The 13,251-nt window shown below is 52.7% G+C and overlaps 2 protein-coding genes across 9 annotated transcripts in view; one reads left to right on the top strand and one right to left on the bottom strand.

The window, feature by feature from the left end:
• IFT140 (intraflagellar transport 140) overlaps positions 1-4,655 on the bottom strand; it is a 58,260-nt gene extending 53,605 nt beyond the window's left edge. For 2 of the 6 annotated variants that reach the window (XM_070779413.1, XM_070779408.1), the window contains exons 1-3: positions 4,556-4,655; positions 3,811-3,926; positions 204-384 (exon numbers count right to left, since the gene is read on the bottom strand). In XM_070779413.1, the coding sequence (XP_070635514.1) occupies positions 204-350 (147 nt within the window). In that variant the 5' untranslated portion in view covers positions 351-384; positions 3,811-3,926; positions 4,556-4,655. Of the gene's footprint in view, positions 1-203; positions 385-3,810; positions 3,927-4,274; positions 4,489-4,555 lie in introns of those variants that run through there. The other 4 variants (XM_070779411.1, XM_070779412.1, XM_070779409.1 and 1 more) reach the window with 4 other exon arrangements.
• Positions 4,656-6,379: 1,724 nt separating this feature from the next.
• Positions 6,380-13,251, top strand: part of CRAMP1 (cramped chromatin regulator homolog 1) — a 44,807-nt gene continuing 37,935 nt past the window's right edge. Inside the window, exons 1-2 of one of the 3 annotated variants that reach the window (XM_070779421.1) lie at positions 6,380-6,681; positions 8,746-9,092. In XM_070779421.1, coding sequence (XP_070635522.1) covers positions 8,747-9,092 — 346 coding nt within the window. In that variant the 5' untranslated portion in view covers positions 6,380-6,681; position 8,746. Of the gene's footprint in view, positions 6,682-6,734; positions 7,113-8,627; positions 9,093-13,251 lie in introns of those variants that run through there. The other 2 variants (XM_070779423.1, XM_070779422.1) reach the window with 2 other exon arrangements.

A 13,251-nucleotide genomic window follows, 5' to 3' on the forward strand; every position in this document is an offset into this window, starting at 1 on the left:
AACTGTGTACCCAAAACTAAATAATAAGGGTAAAAGAATTACTTATATAACAGGGCTTTTACAGTGTTGAGAATTTGGACCTCGTGAGACACACACACACACACACACACACACACACACACAGACACACACACACACCAGAACAAAAGAACAAGACAAGAGCCAGATGCCACTGCAGTCAGATTGCTGCTTTCCACACTCACTTGCTCCAGATACACATCCACGCTGCCTCCTGAGGTTGTGCTAACAGAAGCAACCGCCAAGAACGGGTAGATGGGATGCCAGCCAATGTGGGACGGAGACCCGACTGTGTCTGGGGCTTCTATGCGGTGGTCAAAGTAGAGGGCCATGATGGAACGCAGGCCTGCTCAGCACCGAAACCTGCTGGGGAAAAAACAAGTCCTGTTGGTTTTGAACAAAACTCCTACATATGGAATTAGGAAAAAAGGTAACACAAACCCACAATCATAAGACATCAGGCAAGTTATCAACAGCCTTATCAACACTCCTTCAGACCGATGCACGCAATTTATGTGGAAGAGATCTCTAATGTGGGAAACACAATTAGAAGCAAGGGATTAGGCCTGGGGTATGACGGAAAAGAATAACACACGTTGCCATCAAAACAGTAAAGAAATGAAGCCTGCAGACTAGACCACACGTGCCACCCTTGATCATTTTTATTCTAATCATAACAAGGACAATTCATATTTTTACAGTTCCCCTTTAAGCAATATTTTCAAACAACAAACCAAAAAAAGCAAACTGTTGCACAGAAGAGAAATGTGCAGAAAAACCTAACCCCCAGTTTTTGACAGAAAACCAAGGTGGTCCCTGCTGTCCTCTTGCGGTGGCAGGAAGCAAAGGATTCATCTGTCAGGGAGTGGGAGGAAGCAAGGCCACAGGGCAACTGGGGAAAAAATAAGCTTGATCAGTTACCTAACATCTCTTTCTCTTTCCTTCCCTAAGAGATGTGCACGTTGTCCCTGTGTGTGAGGGGCAGGAGGGTGAATGGAATGACTGTCTGACTGCCACTCATTTGTTCACATCCTAGAGTCAGTCTGGGGAAGCAAACTAGCCCAGAAAAGTCTCTTTGGGGTGGTTGCTATCATTTGAAATTATTCAACTTCATCCCCCTCAGGATGGCTATTATCAAACAAACAGAAAGTAAAAAGTGTTGATGAGGCAACTGGAAGCCTTGTGCACTGCTGGTGGGAATGTAAAATGGTGCAGATGCTGTGGAAAGCAGTCTGGTGGGTCCCTCAGGCTCACACACAGGATCATCACATTATCCAGCAATTCAGTTCTGGACACAAACCCATAAGAATCGAAAGCAGGGATATGAACAGATCCTTGAACACAATATTCATAGCAGCATTATTCATAGTGAAAAGGTGGAAACAACCCAAATGCCTATCAACAAATGAATGGATAAACAAAATGTGGTATATCCATACAATGCAGCCTTACAATGGGATGAAGTTCTGACACATGTTACAGCATGGATGAACCTAGAAGAAGTGAAATAAATCAGACTCAAAAAGAACAAATAATGCATGATTCACTTATATGAGGTACTTAAGAGTCACCAAATTCAATGCCTCCGCCTTCCAATGCAGGCACCGCAGGAGCTAAGATCACACATGCTTCATGACCAAAAAACCAAAATGTAAAAACAAGAAGCAATTCTGTAACAAATTCAATAAAGACTTTAAAAATGGCCCACATCAAAAAAATCTTTAAAAAAGAAAAAAGAAAGTAGACTGGTGGTTGCCAGGGCCTGCTACAGGTGGTGATGGGCAATTAGTGTTTATTATATATAAGGTTTCTGTTTTGAAAGACTGGTAGCGATGACCACACAACAGTGTGAAGGTACTTAATGTTGTCATCGAACTATATACTTATATATGGTTAAAATAGTAAATCTTACGTATATTTAACCACAACAGAAAAACTGCAAAAAAAGCTATCCAGCACCTACAAAATTCCATCACTGGAGAAGGGAACAGGCTACGCCATTTGCTTTGAGCAATACAACAGTTGTATCAGAGAAAGCCACGCAGGCTCATTTTGGGTTCAGAGAGGGAGACCCTGTTTTTCCAGAAGCTGGAAGGCAGGAGAGTACAAATGAACAGTCACATTTCAAATGCGTATCTTTCTTTTATGAAAATATACCCTGACCACTAAAGTCACCACCACAAGCTGGTGGTGAGTTTAATGGGTGCTGAAAAGCACCCATTCAGGCTCCTGATAGATGGCTGGGCACTGGCCGGGGGAGCTGGGGGGATGGGAGACTGGGGTCTGTGGGGGTAGGATCCATGGCCAGCTGCACACACTCCACTTAGGGGACATGTGCACTGGTCCAGGGCTCTGGATTCCTTGAGTAAAGACTTCATGCAATCGTTCACACAGAGCCACAATGAGACACACTGGGTTAAAAATTGGGCAGATTAACACAGCAAGGAAGCCTTTTACACTGAGTTCTAACATGTTGCAGCCACCAAGGGTCTAAATTCTGGGCTACAGGAAATTCTTACTCATGTTTAACAAGTTTACTCTCTGAAAATATGCCTTGGAAAAATGAGTAACATATCAATCTTCTTGTAATGACGGAAAAAGAATTATAAGAGCACTTGGAAAAGTTAAACCTGATTTCCTCTATCTTTTATTTCGAACATCACTTTGTAAGGAGCAAGTATGCTAGAAGATCTTTAAGTTACTTTCTTCCTGCTGGGGCTCTCCCAGAGGCTCTCCCCCTCACACCCCTGCACTGGGTACTCAGGACCCTCTTTCCACCAGGTCGTCCTGGGCTTCTGCCCAGTGTCCTCAGAGAACCCTGTATTCTCCATTTAGACTGTACTGTAAGTCTGTGATTGACTGACCATCCTCCACTCCTCACCCAATTACCTGACCCACAGAGTGAGGGGCCACCGGAGCATACCCGGCCCCAGAACACTGCCTCCACCAAACAGGCCCCAGTACATGAATCTCTGATGGACATACTTACTAGCAAGGAAAGAGGCTTTTGATGTCTTGTTAGTTGCAGAAATTGGGGTCAGGCCAGGGTGAATGAATCCAGTTTTATACAATGAATAAATGCTACCTGGGAGAAGGCAATGGCAACCCAGTCCAGTACTCTTGCTTGGAAAATCCCGTGGACGGAGGAGCCCAGTAGGATGCAGTCCATGGGGTCGCTAAGAGTCCAACATGACTGAGAGACTTCCCTTTCACTTTTCACTTTTATGCATTGGAGAAGGAAATGGCAACTCACTCCAGTGTTCTTGCCTGGAGCATCCCAGGGACGGGGGAGCCTGGTGGGCTGCCGTCTATGGGGTCGAACAGAGTCGGACACGATTGAAGTGACTTAGCAGCAGCAGCAGTAAATGCTACCTGTGTACCAAGGCTTTCCTCGTGGCTCAGTTGGTAAAGAATCTGCCTGAAATGCACGAGACTTGGGTTGGATCCCTGGATCTAGAAGATCCCCTGGAGAAGGGCATGGCAACCCACTCTAGTACTCCTGCCTGGAAAATCCCATGGACAGAGGAGACTGGCGGGCTCCAGTCCATGGGGTCACAAAGAGTTAGACACGACTGAAGCAACTGAGCACGCACATACACATGTGCTCTTACAAACAAAAGTTATCAAAGAAAACAAGAAGGAGAGATGACTAACAATGAAATCGCATCCATTAATGGCATCGGTTCAGAAACAAGGGCACTTCCTTTCCTAAAGGCAGGGTACCTCTTGAACATAATGCCGTTTGTCAATATATAAACTTTGGAGGAAAGAAAAAAAAATTCCACTTCTCACCGATTTGCTCTCACCTCCAGCCGTGCAACCTCTTCAGTCTTCAGGTAAGCCACCTTTTGGGAAGCAACGGCTTGTGGTATTAAGGATGACTTCAGTTGCATCACTGCTTGGAGACGCTGTGGGAGGGAACCAGAAGGACTTTGAGGCAACGGGGGCTGGGTGGAGGGGCGCAGTGGAGGGCACTGGAAGACACCCCGAAAAGCCTCACTCTGAACCACCGCCCCCGACCCTCGTCAATGCAGGCTCATAGCTGCATCCCGTGGACATGAAGAAACACCATCTCCGGCTCGACCGCGCAGTCCCGCGGGCCACAGAACTGACAGCGCAGAAGGTGGTTTTCTGAATCCCTTCCGGGCCCCCGTCCCCTCCCCTCCCCTCCAGCTCCGCTCTCCCGGCCTCGCGCCGCCACGCGGCCCTCAATCGGACCTCGCCGCGCACTGAGCCCTCAGACACCCGCCCCGCACCCCTAAGCCTTGGCCTGATCGGCCACCGCTCGGGCGATCGGCCCAGGCAGGGTTTCTGGGCGAAGATAATCCAGGAGGCGGAGAAGAGAGTCCGGCGCGCCTCGGCGTCGCCCTTCTCCCGGGCCCAGGCTCCGGGCTCCCGGACCCGCCAGACTCCCCGAGCCGTCCCGGCCCTCGGCCTCGCGAGCCCATCCCCGGCCCTGCCTCGTCGTTGCCCTGTCCGGAGGCTCCGGGCCCCCAGACCCCCTACTCCTGGGTCCCGGCCCGGGGGCCGCACTCGCCTTGGCTGGGCCGCTGCGCCGCCGCGCGTTGCCGGGACAACGGCCGCGAGCCCAGCTCGGATACAGCCGAAGCCGAGCGGGCGGACGCCGAGACCAGCCGAAGCGCCCCGAGAGGCCGGAAAGAGCCGAAGACGCTCGGAAACGTTCGTACGCAGCCGAGGGCAGGATTCCTCCCGCGAGTGGCGAGCTCCTGGGCTGTGCAGGGCAATTTCCCCCTTTCTCGATGGTTGTCTAGAGCCCACAACGCTAGCTCGCAGAGGGGGCCGAGGGGACAGAATATGCCTTTCTGCCCAGAGAAGGGAAGCTAGTGTATTCTGTATGTGATGGGGATACACGGTCGGTTCGCGACCCGCCCCTGTAGTTCAGTTTTTCCAACCACATAGGTCAGTCAGGAGGAAGGCAGCAGGGAGACTGGGAAAGGAGAACGCCATCTTTAAGATTCTCTCCTCTGGTTAATCTTATTGCTTGGACCCCGAAAGGTTTGCTAGATTCTGATTTGTCTCCAAGAGGGTATCGTTCAAGAGTATTTCTGAGAAAAGTCAGTTGATTCAACATAGTTCCTTGAAGCTGGTTCAGTGCTTTGAGGGGGGAGGCTTATGGACGCCATTAGAGAGAAAATAGCGTAGAGTAGAAAGTACGAGTTCATTTAGTTAGAAACTAACCTTTTCCCTAACCTTGGCGGCTGACTGCATTCCCTAAGGTATTATCAACGTGCCGTCCTGCTCTAACGGTCTGGTGGGTTAAACTAATTTTAAAAGAAAAAGCTACGTTACTAAGAAAACTTACTATAGCAAACAGCAGCAAAGGTCTTTCACTTGTTAAGCATACAAGGAAGATTCTATTTTAAAAAACCCATTTTCATGAACACTAGGATTTTACTGAATAAATTTAATATGTAATATTGCGTAAATTTAAGGTGTACAAAATCTTACTTTGACCCATTATATATTATGTGATTAGATTGTAGAGATATTTATCACATTAGTCAGTACAGTATTATTGTCTGTATCCATTATATTGTGCAAGCTTTCCAGGTGGCTCAGTGGTAAAGAATCCGCCTGCCAATGCAGGAGACAGGGGTTCGATCCCTGGGTCAGGAAGATCCACTGGAGGAGGACATGGCAACCCACTCCAGTATTCTTGCCTGGGAAATCCCATGGACAGAGGAGCCTGGCGGGTTACAGTCCACCGGGTCGCAGAGTTGGACACGACTGAGCACGCAAGCGTAACATTGTGCGTTACATACTACTCCTTAACAAATTTGTACCCTTAAGCCCCATCACTCTTATCCCTCCTCCATAAACTCCACTCCTTTATCGCCAAAACGAAGAAAAACAACCTAAGCGTCCAGCACCATCGGCAGCACTAAAAAACTTGAAAGCCTTCACACTCAATCCAATAAAGGCTGTGTTTATCTGCCTCAGTCGCACTTCCACACTTTTTCGGTAAAAACCCGGTTCGCGCCGGATTCAAGACTCAGAGCTGAGGCGGCGTTTTCTTCTCACGCATCCGTCAACAGGGCTCGGGCCAATCACAGGCTAGGCTCTCACTCTATTGGCTGCCGATCCACCAATCCGGAGAGACGTACCAGTCCGCACGGCCGCGAGGGTAGCGTCACAACATTACCCGCGTCGGAGATCCGCCCTCCGCCCCCACCCAGCGTCCCTGCGTGTAAGCGCGCGCGCCCGCCTCTGACCAATGGAAAGGCGCCTAGAGGGGGCGCGCCCGCTGGAAACCTTGGCGTGCTCGGCCCCGCGCGCGTCGCCCCGCCCCGGCTCGCACTCCCGCCGCCCCGGCCCCGCCCCGCGCGTCGGCTCCGCGGACTCCGCCGGCCGCCGTAGCCGGAACTGCTCCTGTTCGCCGCGGGCCGGGCCTCAGGGAGGCTGAGGGGCGACAGCACCGGCGCCCGCAGCCTCCTCACCCGCACGCCGACCGCCGAGGGGGACGTACCCGGGCGAGTGCCGTTCGGCGACTGTTTCTGAGGCGGGAGGACCACACCGGCGTTGCGGTCTCTCAGCAGCCGGCGCTCGGGGGCCGGGCTGCCCGACTCGGCCGGTTCTGCGGGCGCCCGGGAGGACCCCGGCGGGCCCGGGAAGCCAGGCTGCTGCGAGGCGTTGATGAAAAAGGTGACCGGAGGCTGGGGGCTCGGGAGGGGTGGACCGCCCCGACTGGCTATCGCGGCGAGGCCGGCTCCCAGCCCGAGCGGGGCTGCGGGAGAAGCGGCCTGCGCCTTGACGGCGGTGGTTACGCACGCGGTGCTTCGTCGGGGCGGCTCGGGGAGCCGGGACCCAGGAGTGTTGTGTTGACGGAGCTCTTTGTGTGCAGCTAGAAGTCAGCCAGGGAGGTGGGTTTTGCTTTTCCTTTCCCAGAAGGTGACAAGTGGTGTCCTGCCGGGATGGGGCTTGAGGCGATCCCTCCTGTGTGCGCGGTCAGGAAGTAAGGTTGGAGGGACTCTTTGAGAGAATTCCATCTCCTGTTTTCCTTTTCCCTCAAGGGAAGACTCTGAAATACGTCAATACCTCTTGAATTCTGAAAAGCCACGTTCTTCTGTATTCAGGTAGTGTCTCCCAAGATTTAGCTTGGCCAACGGGCAAGTTTATTCTGTTGTAGCTGATAGAACCACTACTTGGGTCCTGGGTTGACTGTGGGTAGCTTTGGGATGATGGCTTGGTTCCTGGAAGGTAGGGTTCGCCACATTATAACCCAGGTTTCTTAAGTAGAAACGGATAGGATAAGGGATGAATAGTGAGATGTCCTGTACTACCACGAAGTCCTTTAAGTTTGGGCATCTGTCTTACATTACTATTCTTTGGCATGGCAGGTCTTTTTAATTTTTATTTGTAACTGACGTGGATTCAGATGGTTTATGATAGACATCAATTTTAACAGATGAAAGCTGTAGCAGGTAGTTTTGAGGCATAATACTTTTGAGCAGTGGTAGGTATCACTATGATTTTAATCATTTCCAAGTCTTTCTAGGAGAGTTCCTTACACTCCTGTTACTGTATTTCATTTTTGGCCTTGATGTCTTACTCTCATTTTCCTTTTCTCAGCAGTCGTGTTGAGCATATCAAACACAGTTTGGGCACAGTATCAACACCTGTTGAGGAATCTAGTTTTTAGGTTTCTTGCTTCATCGCATGTGCACATTACTATTTCTGGACTTACAACGTTGATAGTACCTGAATCTCCTTGAATAAATTGAGTGGATCTGCTTTTTGGGCAACAAACATTTTTAAAGTCATCATATTTTGTCAATGACATTGCTCACAACAGAGAGTCACAAAGTTAGCGCAGGATTTTTATTCATGGTTACCTAGCGTTTTGACAGAATTATCTTCTGTCCATTCTTACCTGGAGGTTACTGTGCTGTCTGTCACTTTCACGGGTGACACCAGTCTGTTCCACACAACAGGCTCCTTTGTTGCAAAAGCATTTTTAATTCGTAAATCCCCGCAGCATCACACATCTCCCACCCTCGGAAGCAAGACTCCCAGAAACCCCGAGCTTATTATTCTTTATGTCTGTTTTAAAATAAGCAGGCGGACTGGCAGCCTCGGGCCACCATGGAGTTCCCTGTGCACGCAGGCGAGCCCGCGCCTCTGCCCGGCCGGGGTCGATCCGGGCCCCTCACCCTCGCTCCGGAGCCAACTTTGGGGGCCGGAGTGCGGGGCAGGTGCGCGGGCCCGGAGCCCCGCGCGTTTTGGGGGGCGGGGTGGGGTGGGGTGGGGTCGAGGGGCTCGGGCGCCGAGGCCCGGCCGGCTCAGACAGCGCGGGGAGCGAGGCCGGCGCGCGGGCTGCCCGGCGCGCAGGCCATGAGCCGCGGGCCCTTAGGGTAGGTGGCTGCAGGACCCCTGGACCCCGACCCGGGCCCAGTGCCCCTTCTCCGACCCTGGACCGGGGCGCCGCGCGGACAGGGCCGTCCGGGCGCGGCCGCCCAGCTGCCGCCCCGCCGCCTCCGCGTCGCCGGCCACCGTTTCCTGGGCGTCGGGCGGGCGGGCGCGCGGGGGTCCCGGCCGGGGTCCGGCGGGCGGCGGCTCGGGCCCGCTGGCCGGGCTTGGGCGGGCGGGCCGCGGGAGGGGATCTGGAACAAACAACGGCGGCCATGTTGAGAGGGGAGCGGTGCGGCTAAACTTCTCGCAGGCTGCGGGCCGCGCCTCACCCGGGCCCCCTCTCCCCGCCCCGGCCAGGATGACAGTGAAGTTGGGAGACGGCGGCGGCGGGGAGGACGGGCTCAAGAGGCTGGGCAAGAGGTCGGCCGAGGAAGACTCGCTGGAAGGAGAGGGGCCTGGCGGCGGGGACGCGGCCGAGGAGAGCGGCGGCACAAAGAGGGACGGCAAGACCCCCCGGGACGGCGGCGACGGCCCCCAGGCCCCCTCGGGCGGCCCGCAGGCCCCGTCCCCGCCGCCCGCCTGCCCCCAGGATCAGCACCACTTCCTCAGGTCCAGCGTGAGGCCGCAGAGCAAGAGGCTCAGGAAGGACTCGTCCTGCGCTGGGGGGAGCAGCGGTGCGGGCAGCTCCGGGCCCCGCGGGAAAGGTAAGGCGACCCTGTCCCCTTGCAGGGTGTGCCCTTGCGCCCCCGGTGGGGGGCCCCTCCCTCATGCCTCCCTGCCTCCACCCCGCTGGGGTTCCCTCGTGTGTCTGCACCCGCACTTTGAGTGGCACTTTGGAGGGGACATGCTCTCTTCCTGCTCCAAAGAGACTGTTTCTGTGTTTCGACTGTGTTAAGGGGCAGTAAGTATTCTTTCCTTGGACAAATAGGATAGATTTCTGATGGTTGGGTTTTTTTCCCCCCTCAAAGGCGCTTGGGTGATTTATATGGTAGGCTATTGTAAACAGTAAACAGTAGTTTAGAAAGGGATTGAGAAATTACGTGCTGTATCTTTTCCTCAGCCTCAGATGGTGAAAATACAACAAAGGAATGGAGTTTTGAAACTCTTGTGGGGAAAGGTTGATAAGTCGAAAATGAATGATTCCGAGGGTCCAGCTTGGGCCCATCACCCTCTACTTCAAGTATGCTAGGTTTGAGAGTGTTAAGGGCCTCAAGACATGGCCCTTTGAGTTTCTACTAAGGTTTCCTTGGGTGCCATGAGAACATCTCCCCTAGCGTAGTAAGTGGTGAAAACATTTATGACCTGACATAAACGAGTAGCAGTCCACAGGATTTGTCCTGGCATTCTCAGGTTGTTGAGGACGTCTCTATCAAAATAGTAAGAAAACCATGTGTCAGTTCCCCATTGTTTTCTGCTTGTATCTGTTTATATTTCAGTATTCTGTTTTTTCTTAATGGTATAAGTGAATTGTTCTTAATATTCTGTTTCAGGCCAAGTCTGCAGCACTTTTATAGATAGCATATGTAACACCATTTTCTAGTGAGTTTCACATGAGAAAAACTTTCACTTGGTTCCTTGGGCGATGGAATTTAAATCGTTAGCTGGTCCTGATAATATTAAGAAGGAAATACCTCAGAAGCTAGTGGAGGACCCATTTTGGAGATCTGTGCCAAATGTGTGCAGTTAAACTTGCTAACTTCTGCCTCATTCTCAGCTGAAGAGGACTGGCCTCTGAAGTCATAGCCTTACTCATTTTTGGGGGGAGGTGGGGGGGTGAAGACTTTTGGTGTAACTATACTCACTTGGAGATGTAAGCATGAGATAATTTTGTATGCTTCAGAAGTTAAAACTTGTCTCATAAAAGTTTATTTTGGTGTGAAAATTGCTGATTGATTAGGAAAACATTAATTTGTTTTCATGGCTTTGTTTTGTAAAAAGCAGTTTTTCACTCCTACTCAGAGAGATGTCTTAAGTTACCGTGTGTAAGTGCTAGTGAGCCTCCAAGGGTCTGTTTGTGGCTTCAGAAGCACTGGCTCTGACGTCCGGTCAGAGTCTCTGGCTTTGGTCCCCTGGCCCTCTGACCTCCGTCTGCTCGCTGTACCCCTCTCACCGGCTTTCTCCTTGGAGAGGCATCCTTCCTTCCCTGTGAATTGAGGAGTGCCGGGGATGGCTCCCCTCTCTCCACGTGTAGCTGCTAAAATGGAGTGAGGCACTGGAAGCTCTCTGTCCCCTGTGAATGGCTGCCTGTGAGGTGATGTGGCGTGGATGGGACGTGAGACTAAAGTTAGAATGTTGGCAGTGGGTAAGGGGCGGTTTGCTTTCCCTTGCACATTTGAGTGTGGGGCTGATGGGGAAGGTTTCGGATTAGCCTGGCCTCAGATGTGTTCTTAATTCTTGCCCAAACGTGGTTGGAACAGCCATCCAGTTCCCATCAGTAAAATGGAAGTTTGTTAGAAATTGTGCTGCTTACAGCTTGTGTATTTTCCTGTTTTAGCATGCAGAAGTTTGCTAAAGTGAATAATGAAGCTGAACTGTGGTGCTGATGTTTGGGAGAGGAGTGAAAAGTGTGTTTCCTCTGCTTCACAGACTCCTGGGCCTGCCTCTGGCCCGGAGCTTCCTGGCGAGGCCACCTCTGGGCTGTGCCTCAAGTTTCCCCGTGCCCAGGATATCCCCCGCCTGCTTCGGGCAGCCTCTCCTCCCTCTCCCGCCCCTTTGACCGGCAGAGAGCAGGTCAATTGTAACCTTGGAGAACATTCTTGGAGGAGCTGTTCGTTGCACAGACGGTGGAAATCTCCACCTGTAGTGATGAGTATGGACCAGTAAGGGAATTTTTCCAGGTTTTTCACTTCAGGAAAGTAAAAATTTCCATTATATTTGAGGTACAATCACAGCCTAGCCAGAGAAGGCTCCTTTGGTTACTGACCGCTTTCCAGTTTCAGTCTTAATGCATGGAGAACTCTGCCGGCGTTTGGGAGGAAAAGGCTTGGGGAGGAAAGGAAGTTTTTGTTTTGCTTCTGTCCACACAAATACTGTCTTTTCTTTTTTCATAAGAATGGACTCTTTTGTCAACTTCAGTGAAAAACCAGAAGTGGAAGTCTGAATCAAATCCTTTTTGAATTGACCAGGGGCAAGTGGCAATGATTTAGCACCTGTGTGCCAGGCATCTTGCACCTCTGTTACTTTGCTTTTTATCTGGGCGCAGATACCGAGGAGTGTTGTTCAGATAACGTGTTCAGCTGAGACAGAAGGTAGGCTGCAGGTCAGAAACCAGTGGCTCTGCTTGATGTCAAAACAAATGCTCCCCTGGCCCTGCCATGCGCCCCAAGTGGCCTGAGAACACACTTGAGACTGACTTCACAACCTGCAGGAACCAGGCCAGGAGGCAGGGCCCCCACGCCCTCCCGTGTGTTCAGTTCCTGATGCACATCTCAGGTTCTCAGGATAACCCCAGTGCCTGCCTCACTGAAATAAGTAACGCCCCGAAGCCCTGCTCTTAGGGAAAGCGTGCCTGGCTGCCAGGTCGAGCTTCAGGCAGAGTCTGAGTGGATGGACGGGGTGGGCGGGGTCACCTGTTGGGAGGTAGGATAGAGGTGCCAGGAATGCCCCCGAGCCTCTAGGGGGTGGGGTCCTCAGGGGACGCCTGAGTTGGGGGCAGAGTTAGACCCTCTGTTTCCAAGGCTGTCCCCTCCCCCCACCCAAGCAGGCCGATTCTGCAGAGTCAGGGAGCAAGTCAGAGGAGGCGCCGTCTCCACAGTGCGGCTGCGTCGTCTGGCTTTACTGTGTCGTGCTTAGAAATCAGCGTTTGCATTTTGCTTAGTCTGGGGCCTGCCTGTACCTTCCAGAATTTTTTTTAAAGATGTCTCAGACGTACCTCACCCTGTTGGGGCTGACCCTGGGGAGACGGTATCCTTTTGGGAGGAAGGATGATCTGTGGTCGGGAACCCAGTGTCTCCACTCTGAGCTCCAGGGATTCATTCAGCTGGGCTGGAGGGGTGCTTGCCCTGCCCGAACTTTATGCTCCTTCCGTTCAGCACCAGATGGATCAGGCCACGGCCGAGGCCGCGCTTCCCTCAGCTCAGAGGTGCCTGGGGTCCTGCGAGAAGGCAGAGGCCCAGAGGCCAGGTGGTTGTCTCCCTGGTAGGTTCTCCTTAGCCTTCACCTCGCGAAGTGCCCGGCCTGGCGAGGCCCTGCTGGCATCCATGCCGCGGTCACTCTCGTCCCTCCCCAGGCCGGGGCAGCCGGGCAGGGCAGTCCCTGCCTTCCATACCCACCAGGGGCAGGGGGACACACCCGACCCTCCAGAGACCATGAGGCTGGAGCTCTGTGGTCCTTGTGGCCAGTTGGATCGTCACCCCAGGGTCCCTCAGGCTCTGTGAAGGTCTCAGCTTTATGGGAGGAGAAGTGAGAGGCAGGCCGTTCTTCCAGCTGTGTCCAGCACATGCCTCTCTCCCTACTGAGGCTGCATGTGCAGGAGACACGGGGACTGCGACACGGGCTCTATTGGGTGACACAGGCCCCCTCTGTGTGTGGTGGGTCAGGAGACCCGCCGGCCCAGGCCGCGTTAGAGCGGCCACAATGGAGCCGTGCCAGATGGAGGGGAGCCCGCCTGTGGAGCAGAGCTTCCAGGAATCCCTCAGTCAGAGCTGTGCCCTGAGCCGGCTTCATGTCCAAGACGTGGACAGATAGCCTGGGCAAGTAGGTAAGGGAACAGTTGAATTCTGGTTTAAAGGCTGAGCTAACTTTGGAGTATTAGTAGTTCCTTGACTTTCAGCGTCAACACCGATGCTTCTGTGGTGTCTCGTGAGCTTCTGCGGTTGTCTGGTGCCCACTGAGAGTACACGCGTCAGGGTTGTCATTTCAGGT

This window comes from Bos indicus, chromosome 25, assembly GCF_029378745.1.
Source record: "Bos indicus isolate NIAB-ARS_2022 breed Sahiwal x Tharparkar chromosome 25, NIAB-ARS_B.indTharparkar_mat_pri_1.0, whole genome shotgun sequence".
In the NCBI taxonomy this organism is placed as follows: domain Eukaryota; kingdom Metazoa; phylum Chordata; class Mammalia; order Artiodactyla; family Bovidae; genus Bos; species Bos indicus.